We start from the raw sequence: 17447 nt of genomic DNA on the forward strand, positions 1-17447 counted from the left end.
TGATCTGGCTGTTGCTGCCCTCTGGTGGAGGTGAAATATTATAGAGGCCTACATTTTGAGAGGACATCAGTAAATAACAGTTCTATATGCTTCATGTTCAGGCCGTAAAGGGACTAGATGATGGAAAGACATGTTTGTTTTGGCACATTTTTTCAAATGGTTCTGTACATTTATTGATTGATGATCCTCAAGTTATCGCACTTAGTCTAATTTATAGGGCTTGTCATGCCAAATAATGTCCCCCGACCAAATAGTGTCCCCCTCTAAGTCACAATGGAATTCGACAAACTATTAGCGTCCGTTGCTATATCAACGGTGTGTTGACCTAATGATTAGAATTTTGGAGATCGTTAGACTAAATTACTTTATTTCCGCAACAATTTCGCTGTTTAATTAAACAACTTTTGTTTAGCTAATAAAATGAAAACATTAATTTGAACTACTTTTGGGTACCTTGTTAACATTACAACATGAAATCCATGTCTTAAACGTTACTAAGTTTCGGAAAAGGCAAAGAAAAGGTGTCAACCGCTTGACACATGAAAGTACTTACCTTGCAGATCACGAAGTCAGCTAATATCCACTCCATTCATATGCAAATCCGTTTGATTCATTACACTGGCTTGTCTGGCTGTCATGTTTTATTTTAACCTACACTTCCCCTATCTACGCTGAAATAATATCATTTCCGTAGTCCTCTATTATGATCCTTTTTTTTCCTTCCATCTATTGTATTGTCCTAGGATACAACAATGAATAATGTAGAACAAATAAATACCATCAAAGGATACCTTACAGCTTACAATAATGAACACCTTGTGAAACAGCTGTGAAAACCAACCTGGCAATATTTAAGATTTGAATACAAACTTTGATAGTTTTTGGTACAGTTGTGTCATTCATTTATTTTCACAGATTTTCTGTACACTTATATGGCAATCATAGACTAAAATACTGAATTCTGGTGTGTGGAATTCTGTCTGTGACTTGTTCTCAACAGGCAGCCAGTCTCAGAAGGGGGACTTGAAGAGGGAGACGGCAAAGTCCAGGCACTGCTGCTCTCTTTGTTCTGTGTGTTTACAGTGCTAGTGTTTTTAGTTCATCTGTGTATCTCACATATTATGTGTCCAGTATGATAGAGCAAGGAAACTTTCTTAGCGGATAATGACAACAACAGTGTAGATGATGTAAAGAAAAGTTGGAGGATGGTTGGTAATGGGGGACATCAGGTGGGTCCACGTCTGGGTGTTGGGCAGAACCTCTAGCTGCTGGAGAACAGGAGCAGAGTTAAAAGGAACAGGGTAGGAGACAGACGTAAACAAGCAAACACACAGGTTACACTTCACTGTGAGAAAATTTGATGGATTAGTGCAGTGTTAAAAAAATTAATTAACAGCAGGTAATCATATTTACCTGGTCAAAAACCTCCACTTCCTTCTCAGTCCGTGCCTGAAGGTGGTCCTCGAAGGCGTTCTGATCTGGTTTGACAACTTCCCCCACTTCAGGTGGGGTTTCAGTGGTCTGAAAGATCGTTATACAAAAATAGCAATAGACAAACAACAACACTAAGTCAACCACAAATTTGAAATACTACAGTATATGCAATAATTGTATATACAATTGCATTGTTTACCTCAGTCAACAGCTGCGGCTCCCGTCTGCTGTTGTGTGCAAAGAGAATTACCTTCAGGTTGTTCTCCCACCCTTCCTGGTATCAAGGGGCTTGCCCATGGCAGTCTTGAGGGTCTGGTTGGTCCATTTCCCAAACCTGGAGGAGGGGGTAAGAAAGCGATATCTATTGACAATGTAAGATATTGAAATATGTCTGATTATGTACCATGGAAAACAAATTGTAAAAAATAAATAAAACAAACCATTGGTGGCAGAACATAACCTATAACATCCGTACCTTGTTCCACCGTTCATGACCTCAGTCAGGAGACCAAAGTCATGACCTCAGGAGAACTGTGGGTGTCCACCATCGCCTTGGAGGTGGCCTCGCTAGTCTCGTCCTTGATGGGTATCATACAAAACAAAAATGTATTTTTGGTTTCAAGCACCCTTTTTAATGGGTTACAGAAGGGAATTGAGAGTTAAGCACGTACTCTTCCTTTACTGACCTTAATGGGTATCGCCTCCACTGACTTGGTAAAGTGATCGGTCACCGTCAGACACCAGCTGATGCCATTCCTGGATTTCGTGAAGGGTCCGATGAGGTCCACCCCTAACATTTAAAATGTTAGAGAGAAGATGACCTTATTCTTACCCATATCTGTCATACAGTGTGCAGATTTTTGTAATTGTAAGGATACTGACACACACATTCTATGATATTGAACTGCCAAATAAAGTAACCATTACAAAACAACTTATCAGGGCAAAATTTTAATTGGATCACTTACCGATCATGTGCCATGTTGAAACAACTTTGATGGGCTTCAACTCCGGTGCCAGTCTTTGCCTTCTCAAACTTCTGGCATGCTAGACAGGATACTGACCTTTAGGAAAAAAGTGATATATTGAAACATTGTGTGCTCTCTGATATGACAATTTTTAAAATGTCTTTGTATACAATCTACAATAACAATCTAAATGGACCAAAAAGAGACAATATAAAAAACTGTCAATGGCAATGTGAGAAAATGATGGTAACTAGTCTGGCTAGTTCAGTTTATTTTCTTCTCCATACCCCCTCCACACACAGGCTGTGCTGGCTCACAGAAAGAGTGGGTCATCGTCATTTTGGTCAAGGCTCTCTATGGCAGGTTCAGCAACTGATGGAGCTGACTTAAATGAGTAAGCAGGTGATGTGCCAAAAAGCTGCAAAACATTATCAGGCAGCTGGTGCTCATAGCAAGCCTCACCAGACAGTTTCAGTCCATATCGAATGTACAGGATGGAGTTAAGGGTCTGCAAGGACTTCTGATTTCTAAGTTTGCTTTTTACATCTATTCTGGCTGAATACTCTCTCGACTTCAGCATTCGAGTGTGGCAATGACAACACAGACACAGCAGCCATGGAAAGGACAACACAGACACAGCAGCCATGGCAAGGACAACACAGACACAGCAGCCATGGCAAGTTCTTGAAACGGGTTGATATCAGCTGCATCCCTGAACTTCCAAATCTCACTCCAGAAGCCCAGTGTGTTTTTGTCTCATTCGATTTACTAAGATGGATGGCACGCCATTGCTGGACAATCTTGTCTATCTCTGTAGGGGAGTAGCCAATGAGCTTGGCTATTTTTTTCTATTTCTCCAGGGCTCTTATTGTGCTTTAGAGTTTCCTCCACATTGAAAACTTACATGTACTGCAATGCTTCGATGTTGTCTGGCAGTCTCACCCTCAACTCATTAGTGATGGGGATGGTGAAGGCTACTCACCGCTTTTGGACATTGTTTCATCCTCAGGCGCAAGGTGGAGCTCAGCTGCCTTAGACTCCAAAAGGTAACCAAGGTACGGTTTGGGACTGATGTATCCATCTAATGGCCCTTTGAGTACATCAACATTTGCCAGTGGATTCAGCACCCTGCTGCTCACAGACTTGATCAGGCTAACCAAGCTGTCAAGTAGCTTAAGAGGATCTACTAGCTCTCCCTCAAAAGCCTTGATGGCCAACTGTACCTCACCCAGCACTACTGTACCTCATCCAGCACTGACTTCAAAAAAGTAATATACAATATGTTTTGAGGATCACTGTCATGGAGTATAAAACCTCAGCCATGTAGCAGTGTTCACTGGACTTGGTGACTGCGAAATACAGCCTAAGCTCCTCCCACTGGTCCAAAATGCGTGAAACCACGGGTTCAATGGAGAGCCAACGTGTGGTACACACCCTGGTTATCTGTAAAGGTTTCCCCCCACAGTTGATGGTCTCATATATGGCCTTGTAGGCCTCCCTGCGCTTTGGAGACACTGAAAACCAGTTATAAGTCTCTCGTACCAAGTACTCCACACTACGGGAGATGGCGTCATTGGAAGCATGACTTACTGCAAGCTGCAGAGAGTGGCACACACAGCGAATAAGAACCAGATATTTGAGGCCATACTCCTTTAGCACTTTATGGACCCCATTGTTAATCCCCGTCAGAACAGAGGCATTGTCAGTCCCTATCCCCAGGAGTTTCTCTTTTTTAAGACAACGCTTCTCGAGGAAAGCCACAACAGCACAGGCATAGATTTAGCATCTCCTCCCTCCAACTCAACAAGCCCCAGAAATGTTGATACTATTGTCTGCTTGGTGTCACTAAAGTACCTTATCACAACCCCCAGGTACTTAGAAACACTTACTTCCGTGGACTCATCGAGGAGGATGCTGAAACCCTGGTCACCCACACCTGCGACCAACTTTTTCAGAAAGTATGGTGCTAGAACACCATTAATCATTTATGTGCACTTTGTCCTGTGCATTTTGAAGTGGGTAGCAGCAGTGGAGTCTGAGAAAGCAGCTCTACATGCTTCTCCAATGTGATCACATGCCAGCATGGAACAGTGTTCAGTGATAGCTAATGTCATGGTGGCCTCAGCCTTTTTTGCAGAGTAATTTTTTTAACCATAAATGGCAGCTTGTTTTGGTTGGAACTGTTAGAAGGCTTTGCCTTTATTTGAGTATGTTTTTGAGTTGTCATGTGTTTTTTTTTTTACATACAAGTTTGGCGTAGAAATCAGCCTTACAATACAGGCAGTATGCCCGTGTATCATCTCCAATAAATGGCTTCAACCAGCCTTTGAATTCAGGGTTTGATTCCCACTCCTTTCTGTATTTTTGAGTGTACAGTTTAGACTGAGACATGATGAGCTAGCCAGCTAGATGTTTAGAATATGTCACAGAGAGACACACACACAATGGACAAGGTAAGTGACTGAGGCTGTGTGAGTCAAATGCAGTGATTTATTTTAGACAAAGAACATTTTACATTTACATCGGCCAGCGGCGGCTTCCCGCATGCGCGATTCATTTGCAGTCTGGACATCTCCTGCTCTGACTGCTGTGTGAGGACTGGGCCACCTGTGAGTGCTTTGGGACAGGGGTGGGGCCCACGGCAGCACCCGCTGCTCATTGAGAAAAGTAAGAACGATGTGTGCTTTCACGTCAGTCTTCAAAAGTCACTAGATTTGTCGCTAGTCGATTTTTTTTGAAAATGTGTCGCTAGAGGGGTCTAAATACTCGCTAAATATAGCGATATGGTCGCTAATTTGGCAACACTGAATAGAACTAGAACTTCCCAAGCCCAATATTGGACTCTAACGTTACTCCTTAGTCCAAGGACCTTACATTTCATATGATATGTTACAAATTGAAATTTGTATGATATGTTACAAATTAAAATTTGTTTGGTAGCTAACAGTAACCTTAGCTAGGCGTTAGAGTTAAGGTTAGCTAACATGCTAACTAGTTGCTAATTAGCTCAAATCCTAAACCCATCCTCCTTTCGTTTGCCTTAAGTAACCTTTTGTCTCAGGTAAACATACCAAACGTAACATATACTAATTAGAGTGTCCCGGATTTGATGTACTATTTTACCTCTAGTCAATGAGACCAGGCTGTCCGTTCACACAAGGTGTTCAGAGAGGCAGATAGCTAATTAGCAAAGGTCGTCCAATCTTTCTTCCCTGTTTCCGTACACAAGCGCAGTAACATGGACATATGGCCGTCTGGGAACACTAACACTATAAAAAGGTGTGTATCAATTTAACCTTGTTTTTCGAAAATGATTTCTCACTGATTGGAAAGAGAGTTTGTATACTTCCCAAACCATACTGCAAGCAATGCATTGTTTAAATGTTTTTTATTTAATTATTATTTACAATGACGGCCTACCCCTGCCAAACACTAACGACGCTGGGCCAATTGTGCGCCGCCCTATGGGACTCCCAATCACGGCCGGTTGTGATACAGCCGGGAATTGAACCAGGGTCTATAGTGACGCCTCTAGCACTGAGATGCAGAGCTTTATATCGTTGCGCCACTCGGGAGTCCCATAGGGGTTTCCTTGTTAAAAAGAAAACTTCACCTAGAAACTGTATTTTGGCATTTGTTTCATTAGTCCATTGTTGACAAGCAAAGCATGTTGGGACTCAACAATGGACTAATTACGCATACCAAAATAGTTTTGGGTGGAATTTTCCTTTAATGTTCAGACCTAGCTTCACAACTCTTAACAAAATTCCCCCTTGCTTCATCCAATGATTTGTATGTAATGTAATCTAACCAAGTCATGATTAAGGGCTAACAGGGCCCATGAACAATCTACCGTTTTTTGGCATGCCAACCATTTGTTTTCTGCCGCTAGTTTCACTCTATTAATCATGCTTTTTGTGTATTAAAGTTACACAGTGCACATGTTTTGCAATAAGATCTATATTTATATGATAAGTAAATGGGTTAAAGCGTGCTGTAGTTTAAGGGGTGAAATGGTTATTGGTTATTCTGTCAAGTTTTATTTGGTCTCAGTTCAGGCAGGCGGTGTGTCAACCTGGGCTGTTTCCCAAAAGCATCGTAGCCCTAAAATAATCTTTCGTCCATTTGGTTTCTATAGAATTAAGAGAAGTGCTACGATGCTTTTGGGAAACCCAGCCTAGAGCTGCGTTCAGTGGGTAATGTAGCCTAGCTAAAAAGAGGTTAAGACCACCATAGTAGTGTGTAATTATATGAATGCATTACCTTAAGGTATATGTGCATTGTATGCATTTATTTCCAACTGGCAGTTGTTGATAGACCTTCAAGGTGAGACTAACAGCCTACCTCACTCTCACGGTTGTCTCCTAGCACGTAGGCCCTGCGGTTTTGCGCAGACGCAATTGCTTCCCTTTTCGATGTCCCTCTGAATCTGTTCCTTAGCATACGACACCGTTAGCCACTGATTCTCACCGGTCGGCAAGATGTTCAGAGCCGTTGTTCGACTTTCAACCTCAGGGGTACGGAGTTTAGCGCGGATACGACCATGTTACTCGGGTAAGACTGACGGCAAAGCCTATTAAATTGTCTATTTATTCAATTTATACAATTGTTTGCCTTTCGTGTTAGCCAGTTGTCCATCGCAAATAGCCAGAAAGCTAGCTAACGTTAGTCGTAAATGGTATGTAACGTTAAGGTAGTCTCACAAAACTCGACATAGTTTACACTATTAGGCTAATTCAATGCATTGCGGTAAGTATATTAAGTCACAAACTGTTAAATTGTGTATTGTGGTCCTACACATAGATGGTATTCGCTGTATGTAGCTAGCTTAAAGCTAAGTCAATGGGACTGTTTGCGTCAGGGTGACATTGATTTTCATTTGATTTAAAGTAACATTTATTGGTGCCCTTAGTGTAGTGTCATCACGTTCATAAATTTGTCATATCCAGTGTAAATTTATAGATTCCATGAGACAGCTAGTAAACTTTAGCATGTGTCCTTGTGATGACCCACGCTTCAGTTTTTCGAGGGAATCACAAGTGCACAACAATGCGCAGCAATTCTAGACCTTGCGGTCAAACCAGTGTATGGTCATGTCCTACACCATCGACTGCTCTTGATCTGTACACTCAGTTATGGCTAGATTTGTGCTGTGAAAATAAACTGAGTGTCTTGTCATTGACCTCCTGGCCCAGTTAACCAGATTGCTGTAAATATACATTCCTTCCATGCAAGCTAAGGGGATATTGCAATTATGCATTTATATGTTAAAGGTCAGTTTCCCCTAGAATAGATCTTAGTGTAGTACACAGGCAAAGTACTCAGAACATACTGGGCTGCACAAATCTTATTTGAAATCATCTGGTAGTGAGATGACATGTCTGACAGAAGGTGTAGGTTATGGCTCACCTGCTTTTTCATGAGAATGGAAGGGTGTGTTTTTTTTTCTTCAGTCAAGCATCTACGAATAGTCCTTGACCTATATAATCTAGAATTAGTTTATTTTCTATGTTGCAGCTCCTTTGGCCTCCCGATGCTACTCCCATGCCAAGGTGGAGACAGATGAGGAGTTCGATGCCCGTTGGGTCACTTATTTCAGCAAGCCAGACATTGATGCCTGGGAGCTGAAGAAAGGTGATCTTCTAAAGATGATTGAAAATAAGTTTGTACTTCTGCTGACCGGTCTGTCATTTTTTTTTCAGTCCTTGAGTTGGAGACTTAACGGATAGCCGGATAAAAATTTTAAAAAAAGGTTAACAGTATGCTTGAATCCCATTCCACATCCCATAGGCATGAACACATTAATTGGCTACGACCTGGTACCTGAAGCCAAAATCCTCGACTCAGCTCTTCGTGCTTGCCGAAGGTTGAATGACTTGGCCAGTGCCATCCGCATCCTCGAGGCAGTCAAGGTGAGCTACACAGCTTCCCCTACTGACTTCTAGTGAAGTCATATCTCAATAAAATAAACTGTATTTTTGGTATTTTACAGTGCAGTCGGGAAGTGTTCAGACCCCTTGACTTTTCCCACATTGTAATGTTGGCCTTATTCTAAAATTGATTAAATTATTTCCCCCCTCAATCTACACACAATAATGACAAAGCGAAAACAGGTTTAAATGTTTCTGCAAATGTACTAATAAAACATACCTATTCAGACCCTTTGCTATGAGACTTGAAATTGAGCTCATCTTTCCTTCCAATGATCATCCTTGATGTTTCTATAACTTGATTGGAGTCCACCTGTGGTAAATTCAATTGATTGGACATGATTTGGAAAAGCACACACACCGGCCTATGTAAGGTCACATAGTTGACAGTGCATGTCAAACCAAGCCATGAGGTCGAAGGAATTGTACTTGGCTTCGGGACAAGTCTCTGAATGTCCTTGAGTAGCCCAGCCAGCGCCCAGACTTGAACCTGTTCGAACATCTCTGGAGAGACCTGAAAGTAGATGTGCAGCGACGCTCCCCATCCAACCTGACAGAACTCGAGAGGATCTGCAAAGAGGAATGGGAGAAACTCCCCAAATACAGGTATGCCAAGCTTGTCGCTTCATACCCAAGAAGACTCGAGGCTGTAATCACTGCCAAAGGTGTTTCAACAAAGTACTGAGTAAAGGGTCTGAATACTTATGTAAATGTGTGTGTGTGTGTGTATACACACACTTTTTTTATATATATATATATATATATATATATATATACACACACACACACACAGACAGATAAACCCAAACATTTGTAAAAACCTGTTTTTGCTTTGCCATTATGGGGTATTGCATGTAGATTAGGGGGGTCTTAAGACTAATGTAATTGAAAAATGTCAAGGGTTCTGAATACTTTCCGACTGCACTGTATTAGGATCCCCATTAGCTGTAGCAGCAGCTACTCTACCTAGGGTCCACACAACATGACACAATACAGAACATTAGTAGTCAAGAACCGCTCAAGGACAGAACTACATAAGTGTGGATATACTCGCTGCTTTTATATCATATGTTAAAATGGAAAATCTCTTTACATTTCAATTTATGCCATTTGGTTAAAGGAGCTACATGTAGAATTTTTCCATTGTAATTTCTGAAAATGTCCATAAAAATATAAAAATATATTCCCTTTTGTGGGGGAGAACTCATTCTAATTAGGTGGGCCTATTGCAATTCACCTAGCTTCCACATGGGTTAGACATTCTACACGTTACAGCACCTTTATCTTATTCAGTAGGTGTTTTTGTTCCAGATGGTTAAATTAGAAAAATATACAGATGGCTGAGCATAAATTTAAATGACTTCCATTCAGACAAATCCACCAAAAGCACATTTTTGAATATTCCAGTAGCTTTGAAAACTGGTTCCTCTGAAATATGCATACTATTGACTTTTAGGGTTTGGGCTATTTCTTGTATTTGGTGTAAGCAGACTTTAATCTTCATATGAGCCACCTTGCTGTACAAAAAGAACAGTCAAACTCCTTAATTAGTAGGTGTACCAATTCCTCACCCTTTCAACATAGCCAACTAACCCTAACCCTTTTATTTAACTAGACTAGCTGGAAGGCTCACAGCATAATCTATTTTTATGCTATACTTAACGCAACATTTAACGAGTTACAGTTCATATAAGGAAATTAGGTCCTAATCTATGGATTTCACATGACTCGGCATGGGCACAATATGGGTGGGCATAGGCCCAGCAAATCAGACTTATTTTATTTTCCACCATAATTTGCAAATAAATTCATTAAAAATCCTACAATGTGATTTTCTGGATATTCTCATTTTGTCTGTCATAGTTGAAGTGTACCTATGATAAATTACAGGCCTCATCCTTTTAAATGGGAGAACTTGCACAATTGGTGGTTGGCGAATTTTTTTTTTTGCCCCACTGTATATAGAGAAATTAACATTACATTTTCTGGCAGCTCTGGTTGACATTCCTGCATTCAGCATGCCAATATCATGCTCCCTCAACTTGAGACATCAGTGGCATTGTGTTGTGACAACACTGCACATTTGAGTGGCCTTTTGTCCCCAGCACAAGGTGCACCTGTAACGATCATGCTGTTTAATCAGTTTCTTGATATGCCACAACTGTCCGGTGGATGGATTATCTTGGCAAAGGAGAAATGCTCACTAACAAAATGTAAACATTTGAGAAAAATACACTTTGTGCATATGGAACATTTCTGGGATCTTATTTCAGCTCATGGGACCAACACTTCACTTAGTGTTTATTTTTGTTCTGTATATGTCACTTTTTTGTGAAATTGGGTTTAACATGTAAAATAATTTATTGAATTTCCTTTGAATTTATTCACATATTAGTATTTTAGGAAACGTATAGAATGGTACACAATATTCAACCTGTATGCCTTTTTTGAAATATTCCCTATGGTGAACTTCATCATCCTCTCTCTGTAACAGGACAAATCTGGCCCCCACAAAGATATCTACCCATACCTGATTCAAGAACTGCAGCCCACTCTGATTGAGCTGGGTATCTCCACACCTGAGGATCTGGGCATGGACAAATTATAGACATCCTCTGGGTGAGTGCTTACACATTGAAAAGTGAATGCTCTGGGCCCAGTTTCTCAAAAGCATCTTAAGGCTAATAAGTTCATTGTTACAACCTTTGTAGGAGCATTGTTAAATCTCTGAGCCGTGTCCCAAAACCTTAGTTCCTAAAGTTGCACTTAAACGCATGTTATTTACCAACTGCCTCAGACCATTTGTAGAACAGCGAAGTGCATCGTTAAATATGTTATACAGATCCCCACTAAACATAGAATCAAGATGTTTGTCTGTGACCCCATAACTTCACAACGAAGTTGAATACAAATAAAGTTGTCAATGTCTCTGCAAATATTAAACAAGTAAAGGATGATGACTGCATTAAAAGACAAATAGCCTATCCAAAGTATAGGCTACATAGGCCTATATTTAAATTAGTTATATTTATTCAATTGAGTTTTATTTTGTGCATTATAGGGTAAGCTGCCTCAATATTAGCAGCCATAGGTGATAATCTCTAGGAGTTTATACAGCGTCAGTATTGTGGAATAATTGTAATGTTAAAGGTGCAATGTGCAGAAAAATCGCGCCTCCATTTCCTGGTTGCTAAAATTCTAGTTTGCCTAATTTCAGTTGGATAAAACAAGCAGTCATTGTGTAGAGAATCATTGTACTGCTCTGAAATAACTTTTCCATATCAATGTGAAGCTGGTGTACAAAACCAAGACACTAAAACTAAACTTGAGAACTGGAAGCATAGATATAGCGCACATAACAGATCTACCGCATCTTAGGCTTGCTTTCAATGAGTGACATCTATAACCCATTTCTATGTGAACTTGGTCTGGTCGCCCAGAAAGTTACATACTGCAGCTTTAAGGTAAGATGTCAATGGAGAAAGCTGGCCTGAGAGCAGCGCTGCCTTTCTTTTGATCCTATCAGTATTGACACATGCCTCAACTACACGATAAGCGAATGTTCTCTCTGCATGGTCTTTTGGGAAACGCATGTTGCATCTTCGGGCCCTTCACAGTTCTCTTCATTTTTAAATCAACTAATTAAATGTTTCCTTTTCATTTCCACTCAGGTCATCTGGTGGCCAACGAGATGAACCACTTCTCTTCAAGTCTCTGCCTTGTCCTGGTGTCTGTATGATGTTGATTTAATCCACTCTCCTGTTGTGTACAAAATTATGGATTTAATAAAGCAATATCTATTGACGCTGCTGTCTCAATGGTAAGCTTGATTTACTGGTGTGTAGTAACCCATTAATTCAAAAGGTGTCAATGTTCAATTTCCAAACAAACTTTTGCTCAAATAAATCAATTATGGGCTTTTCAGACCACTGACATATACAACATAATCTTATGTTTACATGAACATATGACAGACCCAAACATGTAACCTAACTAGTAGTATGTACTTTGATGCATCTCATAACACTGCTGGGTCGAAACTGATGTAAAATGGTAGTTCAAGAAAGTTGAGGACAAAGGGATTAATTCCAACAATGGGTTTGGTCAGCATTCACTTTGATTCAATGCAGAGGGGTATTGTAATTCTGTCAGGTTTTGCACAAGCTCTCAAACCCTTCTTCCCGTGGTGTAGGGTGTTCAGCGGTTAACTTCGCCACGGCTGGCTGTTAAACGTCAATGATTGCTTGTAGACCGGTTTTCGAAATATGGCCCTTTCATTTTACCGAGAAATAATCTTAAAACACTAACATCAACTAGCAGATTTGCAAATAGCCATATGTTGCGTGCTTCCTCCGTCAACGTTACACATGCTAGATTGCTAATTAGCATTGGTGGTCGTCTTCCTGAAGTGCTGTGATACGGCCGTTTGGGAACACTAACCCTAAAGGTGTGTGGTAATTTAACATTTTGTTTTCTCAAAATAATTTAACACTTATGAATGAACATACGTTCCTTATTTCCAAAACTTTACCGCAAGCGATCCATGTTAACGTTAAGAGCAAGCGTCGGGGCTCTTAACAAAATGGTCCCCGGGAAGAAGTTACCTTCATCAATAGGTGCTAGCCAAAATGTAATTTTGCACTAGCCCTGTTAGGTGGCCCCTTTTGTTGAATATTGCAATAATCAGACAGAATTTGATATTGGTAACACTATCACCAGAAAGTTTGCTACCACTGAAGTTCTCCAACCTTGTGGCTTCTGATGTCATGGGGAAGGAAGGACGATGAAAGTAGTCCAAGGCTTCTGTTGACAGGAAGCGGAAGTGGTCCTTAGACTAGCTAGCAGGAGGAAAAGACAGCAGCGATAAGACATCCTTTCATGGATGGTTGGAAATACAGTCGACATGCCTGTTTTAGCGTATAAAGCGTGAACATTCCCACCAACATGAACAACATTATGGAGGAACAGGAGAGGGTTACTCTCCTTGCTGCTGTGCCCGAATCCCAAGTTTTGACGCCGGTAACTATGTTTTGGCTAGCTAGCTAACCAATAACACGCAATCTGATTTCTGGCAACTGTTTTCAAATGACAGCCAACCTTGCTACCATTCTCTCAGCGTATAACGTTTCTTGGCTTGTTATTCACTGTTTACTGCTAACGTTAGCAAAGTTTGTAAGTTAACCATGTTAGTTACAGATTGTACACCAGATATTGAGAACGTTATTTAAATCTGTCATTTAGAAGACGCTCTTACCCATAATTGCTCTGGATAAGTGCCTTGCTCAAGGGCACATCGACATATTTTCCACCTAGTCGCCTCGGGCATTCGAACCAGCGACCTTTTTGTTAATGGCCCAACGCTCTTATCAGCTTGGCTACTTGCCCTATCCAGCAACTTGTTTAGGTTCACTGACAAATATTAAAAAGAGGGTATGTTCAACTGCGTAGAATACACACCAATATGTTTTTTTTTTTTTTTTTCAAAACGTCTTGTATAATCTTAACTATTCCGTTAACGTGGGAATATGCCTATATTGCAACCGAGGTAAACCAGATTCAGGTTGGATATTCGCCTGTAGTTTTCCTTCCCTCCACCAACAGCAGTTATTTTTTTATTTTTTTTATTTCACCTTTATTTAACCAGGTAGGCTAGTTGAGAACAAGTTCTCATTTGCAACTGCGACCTGGCCAAGATAAAGCATAGCAGTGTGAGCATACAACAAAGAGTTACACATGGAGTAAACAATTAACAAGTCAATAACACAGTAGAAAACGAAGGGGGGGTCTATATACAATGTGTGCAAAAGGCATGAGGAGGTAGGCAAATAATTACAATTTTGCAGATTAACACTGGAGTGATAAAAGATCAGATGGTCATGTACAGGTAGAGATATTGGTGTGCAGAAGAGCAGAAAAGTAAATAAATAAAAACAGTACGGGGATGAGGTAGGTGAAAAGGGTGGGCTATTTACCAATAGACTATGTACAGCTGCAGCGATCGGTTAGCTGCTCAGATAGCTGATGTTTGAAGTTGGTGAGGGAGATGAAAGTCTCCAACTTCAGCGATTTTTGCAATTCGTTCCAGTCACAGGCAGCAGAGTACTGGAACGAAAGGCGGCCAAATGAGGTGTTGGCTTTAGGGATGATCAGTGAGATACACCTGCTGGAGCGCGTGCTACGGATGGGTGTTGCCATCGTGACCAGTGAGCTGAGATAAGGCGGAGCTTTACCTAGCATAGACTTGTAGATGACCTGGAGCCAGTGGGTCTGGCGACGAATATGTAGCGAGGGCCAGCCGACTAGAGCATACAAGTCGCAGTGGTGGGTAGTATAAGGTGCTTTAGTGACAAAACGGATGGCACTGTGATAGACTGCATCCAGTTTGCTGAGTAGAGTGTTGGAAGCCATTTTGTAGATGACATCGCCGAAGTCGAGGATCGGTAGGATAGTCAGTTTTACTAGGGTAAGCTTGGCGGCTTGAGTGAAGGAGGCTTTGTTGCGGAATAGAAAGCCGACTCTTGATTTGATTTTCGATTGGAGATGTTTGATATGAGTCTGGAAGGAGAGTTTGCAGTCTAGCCAGACACCTAGGTACTTATAGACGTCCACATATTCTAGGTCGGAACCATCCAGGGTGGTGATGCTAGTCGGGCATGCAGGTGCAGGCAGCGACCGGTTGAAAAGCATGCATTTGGTTTTACTAGCGTTTAAGAGCAGTTGGAGGCCACGGAAGGAGTGTTGTATGGCATTGAAGCTTGTTTGGAGGTTAGATAGCACAGTGTCCAAAGACGGGCCGAAAGTATATAGAATGGTGTCGTCTGCGTAGAGGTGGATCAGGGAATCGCCCGCAGCAAGAGCAACATCATTGATATACACAGAGAAAAGAGTCGGCCCGAGAATTGAACCCTGTGGCACCCCCATAGAGACTGCCAGAGGACCGGACAGCATGCCCTCCGATTTGACACACTGAACTCTGTCTGCAAAGTAATTGGTGAACCAGGCAAGGCAGTCATCCGAAAAACCGAGGCTACTGAGTCTGCCGATAAGAATATGGTGATTGACAGAGTCGAAAGCCTTGGCGAGGTCGATGAAGACGGCTGCACAGTACTGTCTTTTATCGATGGCAGTCAACATAGTGACAAATCTAATTTTTCAAATTTCAATAGCTCTTTAACCATTACTCCTAAAACTTTAAAAACTGGTTCTAGCTAACCCGATGACATTGACACACATTGCACATTTTTTCAATATCTTTTTTCAATAGCTCCTTGGTCATGTGACCAAGTGACTTCAAACAAGGTTCAAAATGTACACTCAGCAGAACTACACATTGCACACACTTTAGTTTGTCCATTTTCATCTCACATGTTTTTACATTAGTTTTTCAAACTTTATAATTTCAATAGCTCAATAGTAATGTGACACACTGACCGCAAACTACTTGTCCACGGACTGGCGGAGACGGGTGCCGCGAGGCATCCAGTGCGGTAATGGGACCGGTCCCGGAGAAACTGGCGGGATCCCTGGTGAGAGTAATCTTTTTTTTTGTGAAGGGCAGAGCGCCTGGAATGCGTTCGCCCCAGGAGAGGGACCCAAGCCCTGGAAAGCTTTGTGGTTTCGGCGGGGGCTGTTGAGCTCTCCCTGCCCCTTGAAAATCTGGGGGCGAGGGTGTAAATCTCACGCCGGGCCGTACCCATATCCACAGCAGGTCTCAAAGGTGAACAGCCTCTGGCATGTTATAACAATGTAGGTAAGAAAAGTTGGCAAAAAAGATCTGTAATTTCGGTGTAAGGATTGGCTCTTAGGGCTGGGTCGGTCGGGCTGGGGTGCGAAGCGGGGCTGGGGGAGCAGTCGCTTTGTCGCCCTTTATTTTATCTTTTTATTCCACCTTTATTTAACCAGGTAGGCCAGTTGAGAACAAGTTCTCATTTCCAACTGCGACCTGGCCAAGATAAAGCAAAGCAGTGCGACAAAAACAACAACAGAGTTACACATAAACAAACATACAGTCAATGACACAATAGAAAAATCTATGTACAGTGACTGCAAATGTAGAAGATTAGGGAGGCCCTCCTCTCGCCATCATTGGAAGTTAGTTGTGCGGCCCATCTCATGGTTTCTCGTGCGTTGGCCGGCTGAAGGCGGACCGGTGGGGAGGTTGGGTCCGGCGGTTGGCGGTGGCAACTCTGGACACGATCCGGGACCTTCTTGCAGATCTCACCAGCTATGGCGCTTGCCGGCCCCATACATTGTAGGTGGGGAGGTCTCCTCTACACTCACTAGACTTGAGGCGGAGACTAAACCCATTGGCCATGCAGTGATAGGGCATTGCATGGATCTGGCTCATGCCCTACGAAGTGGGGAAAGGTATCTCCAGCTTGTCTGGGGAGGGAGGCCTACATTTGATGTGGGTAGTACCATCCACGGCCATTGATTTGCTGCGGAACAATAAAACAGATGGAAGAAGCTTAGGTTCCCACTGGTGACGGATCACTGAATGTCAACTTGATGAAATTCAAAGGAGCCTACCCAAATGTCGCAGTCTCACTCAAATCACCCGTGGAGTGACTGTGACCCCCTCATGTCAAAGTGAGGAATATCGATGAAGCGCTGGTAAAGTTGGTCGATGGTGCCGCTAGATACTGCGAGGGTTATTTGGTTCTCGATTGGGTGTAAAAACCCTATTAAAGTCCGCAGAAGGTTAGTAGCGGCAACTGATGTCCAGTTTGTAAGATAGAAAAGCCTCTGATGATACCACCAGGTTTTACTCGAATGGATGTCATTTTGACGATATCTGACCGTAGCATGCTAGCCTTCGCGGTCGCTCTCAATCCACCTTCAGGGTGGCTGTGACCCCCTCATGTCAAAATAAGGAAATTCGATGAAGCAGGGACAAAAGGTGGGACATAATTGATATTCTCTTGAGGTAGCCAAATGCATTGTCATCTAATTAGTGACGCGCATGAATGTAGGAACGAGATTCCCACTGTCCCTACCTACTGTCTAGCAAAACCACAGTCAAGGGAACGGGCTTGATGGAATCAGCGGGGAAAGAAGACCATGTTGAGCTTGACTCTAGTCTGGCACTGTGAAGAGACATGAGAGGTGTAGAATA

General features: G+C 42.0%; 2 protein-coding genes and 1 long non-coding RNA gene across 8 annotated transcripts in view; 2 read left to right on the forward strand and 1 right to left on the reverse strand.

The window, feature by feature from the left end:
- Nucleotides 1-835: 835 nt before the first annotated feature.
- LOC109895424 (uncharacterized) lies at nucleotides 836-6776 on the reverse strand. Of its 4 annotated transcripts, none has more exons than XR_002255990.2 (7): nucleotides 6666-6776; nucleotides 2403-2498; nucleotides 2121-2224; nucleotides 1910-2012; nucleotides 1634-1768; nucleotides 1414-1521; nucleotides 845-1268 (listed from the first exon to the last, which is right to left on the reverse strand). It is a non-coding gene; the product is annotated as an uncharacterized LOC109895424 (long non-coding RNA). The 4 variants fall into 4 exon arrangements; XR_002255989.2 differs by having other exon boundaries at nucleotides 846-1268; nucleotides 1685-1768; XR_004210871.1 differs by having other exon boundaries at nucleotides 836-1265; nucleotides 1414-1768.
- On the forward strand, nucleotides 6634-12137 carry LOC109895423 (cytochrome c oxidase subunit 5A, mitochondrial-like). Its single transcript, XM_020489085.1, has 5 exons — nucleotides 6634-6956; nucleotides 7920-8036; nucleotides 8193-8314; nucleotides 10827-10951; nucleotides 12004-12137. The coding sequence occupies exons 1-4, from the start codon at nucleotides 6884-6886 to the stop codon at nucleotides 10938-10940; spliced, it is 426 nt and encodes a 141-aa protein (XP_020344674.1). The 5' UTR covers nucleotides 6634-6883; the 3' UTR covers nucleotides 10941-10951; nucleotides 12004-12137.
- A 950-nt stretch (nucleotides 12138-13087) lies between these two features.
- The window catches only part of LOC109895421 (AT-rich interactive domain-containing protein 3B), a 75253-nt gene continuing 70893 nt past the window's right edge, over nucleotides 13088-17447 (forward strand). For 2 of the 3 annotated variants that reach the window (XM_031830859.1, XM_031830858.1), the window contains exon 1: nucleotides 13089-13351. The gene's annotated coding sequence lies outside the window, so the exon portion shown is untranslated. Of the gene's footprint in view, nucleotides 13352-17447 lie in introns of all 3 variants that reach the window. The other variant, XM_031830857.1, reaches the window with a different exon arrangement.

This window comes from Oncorhynchus kisutch, linkage group LG8, assembly GCF_002021735.2.
Source record: "Oncorhynchus kisutch isolate 150728-3 linkage group LG8, Okis_V2, whole genome shotgun sequence".
NCBI lineage: Eukaryota > Metazoa > Chordata > Actinopteri > Salmoniformes > Salmonidae > Oncorhynchus > Oncorhynchus kisutch.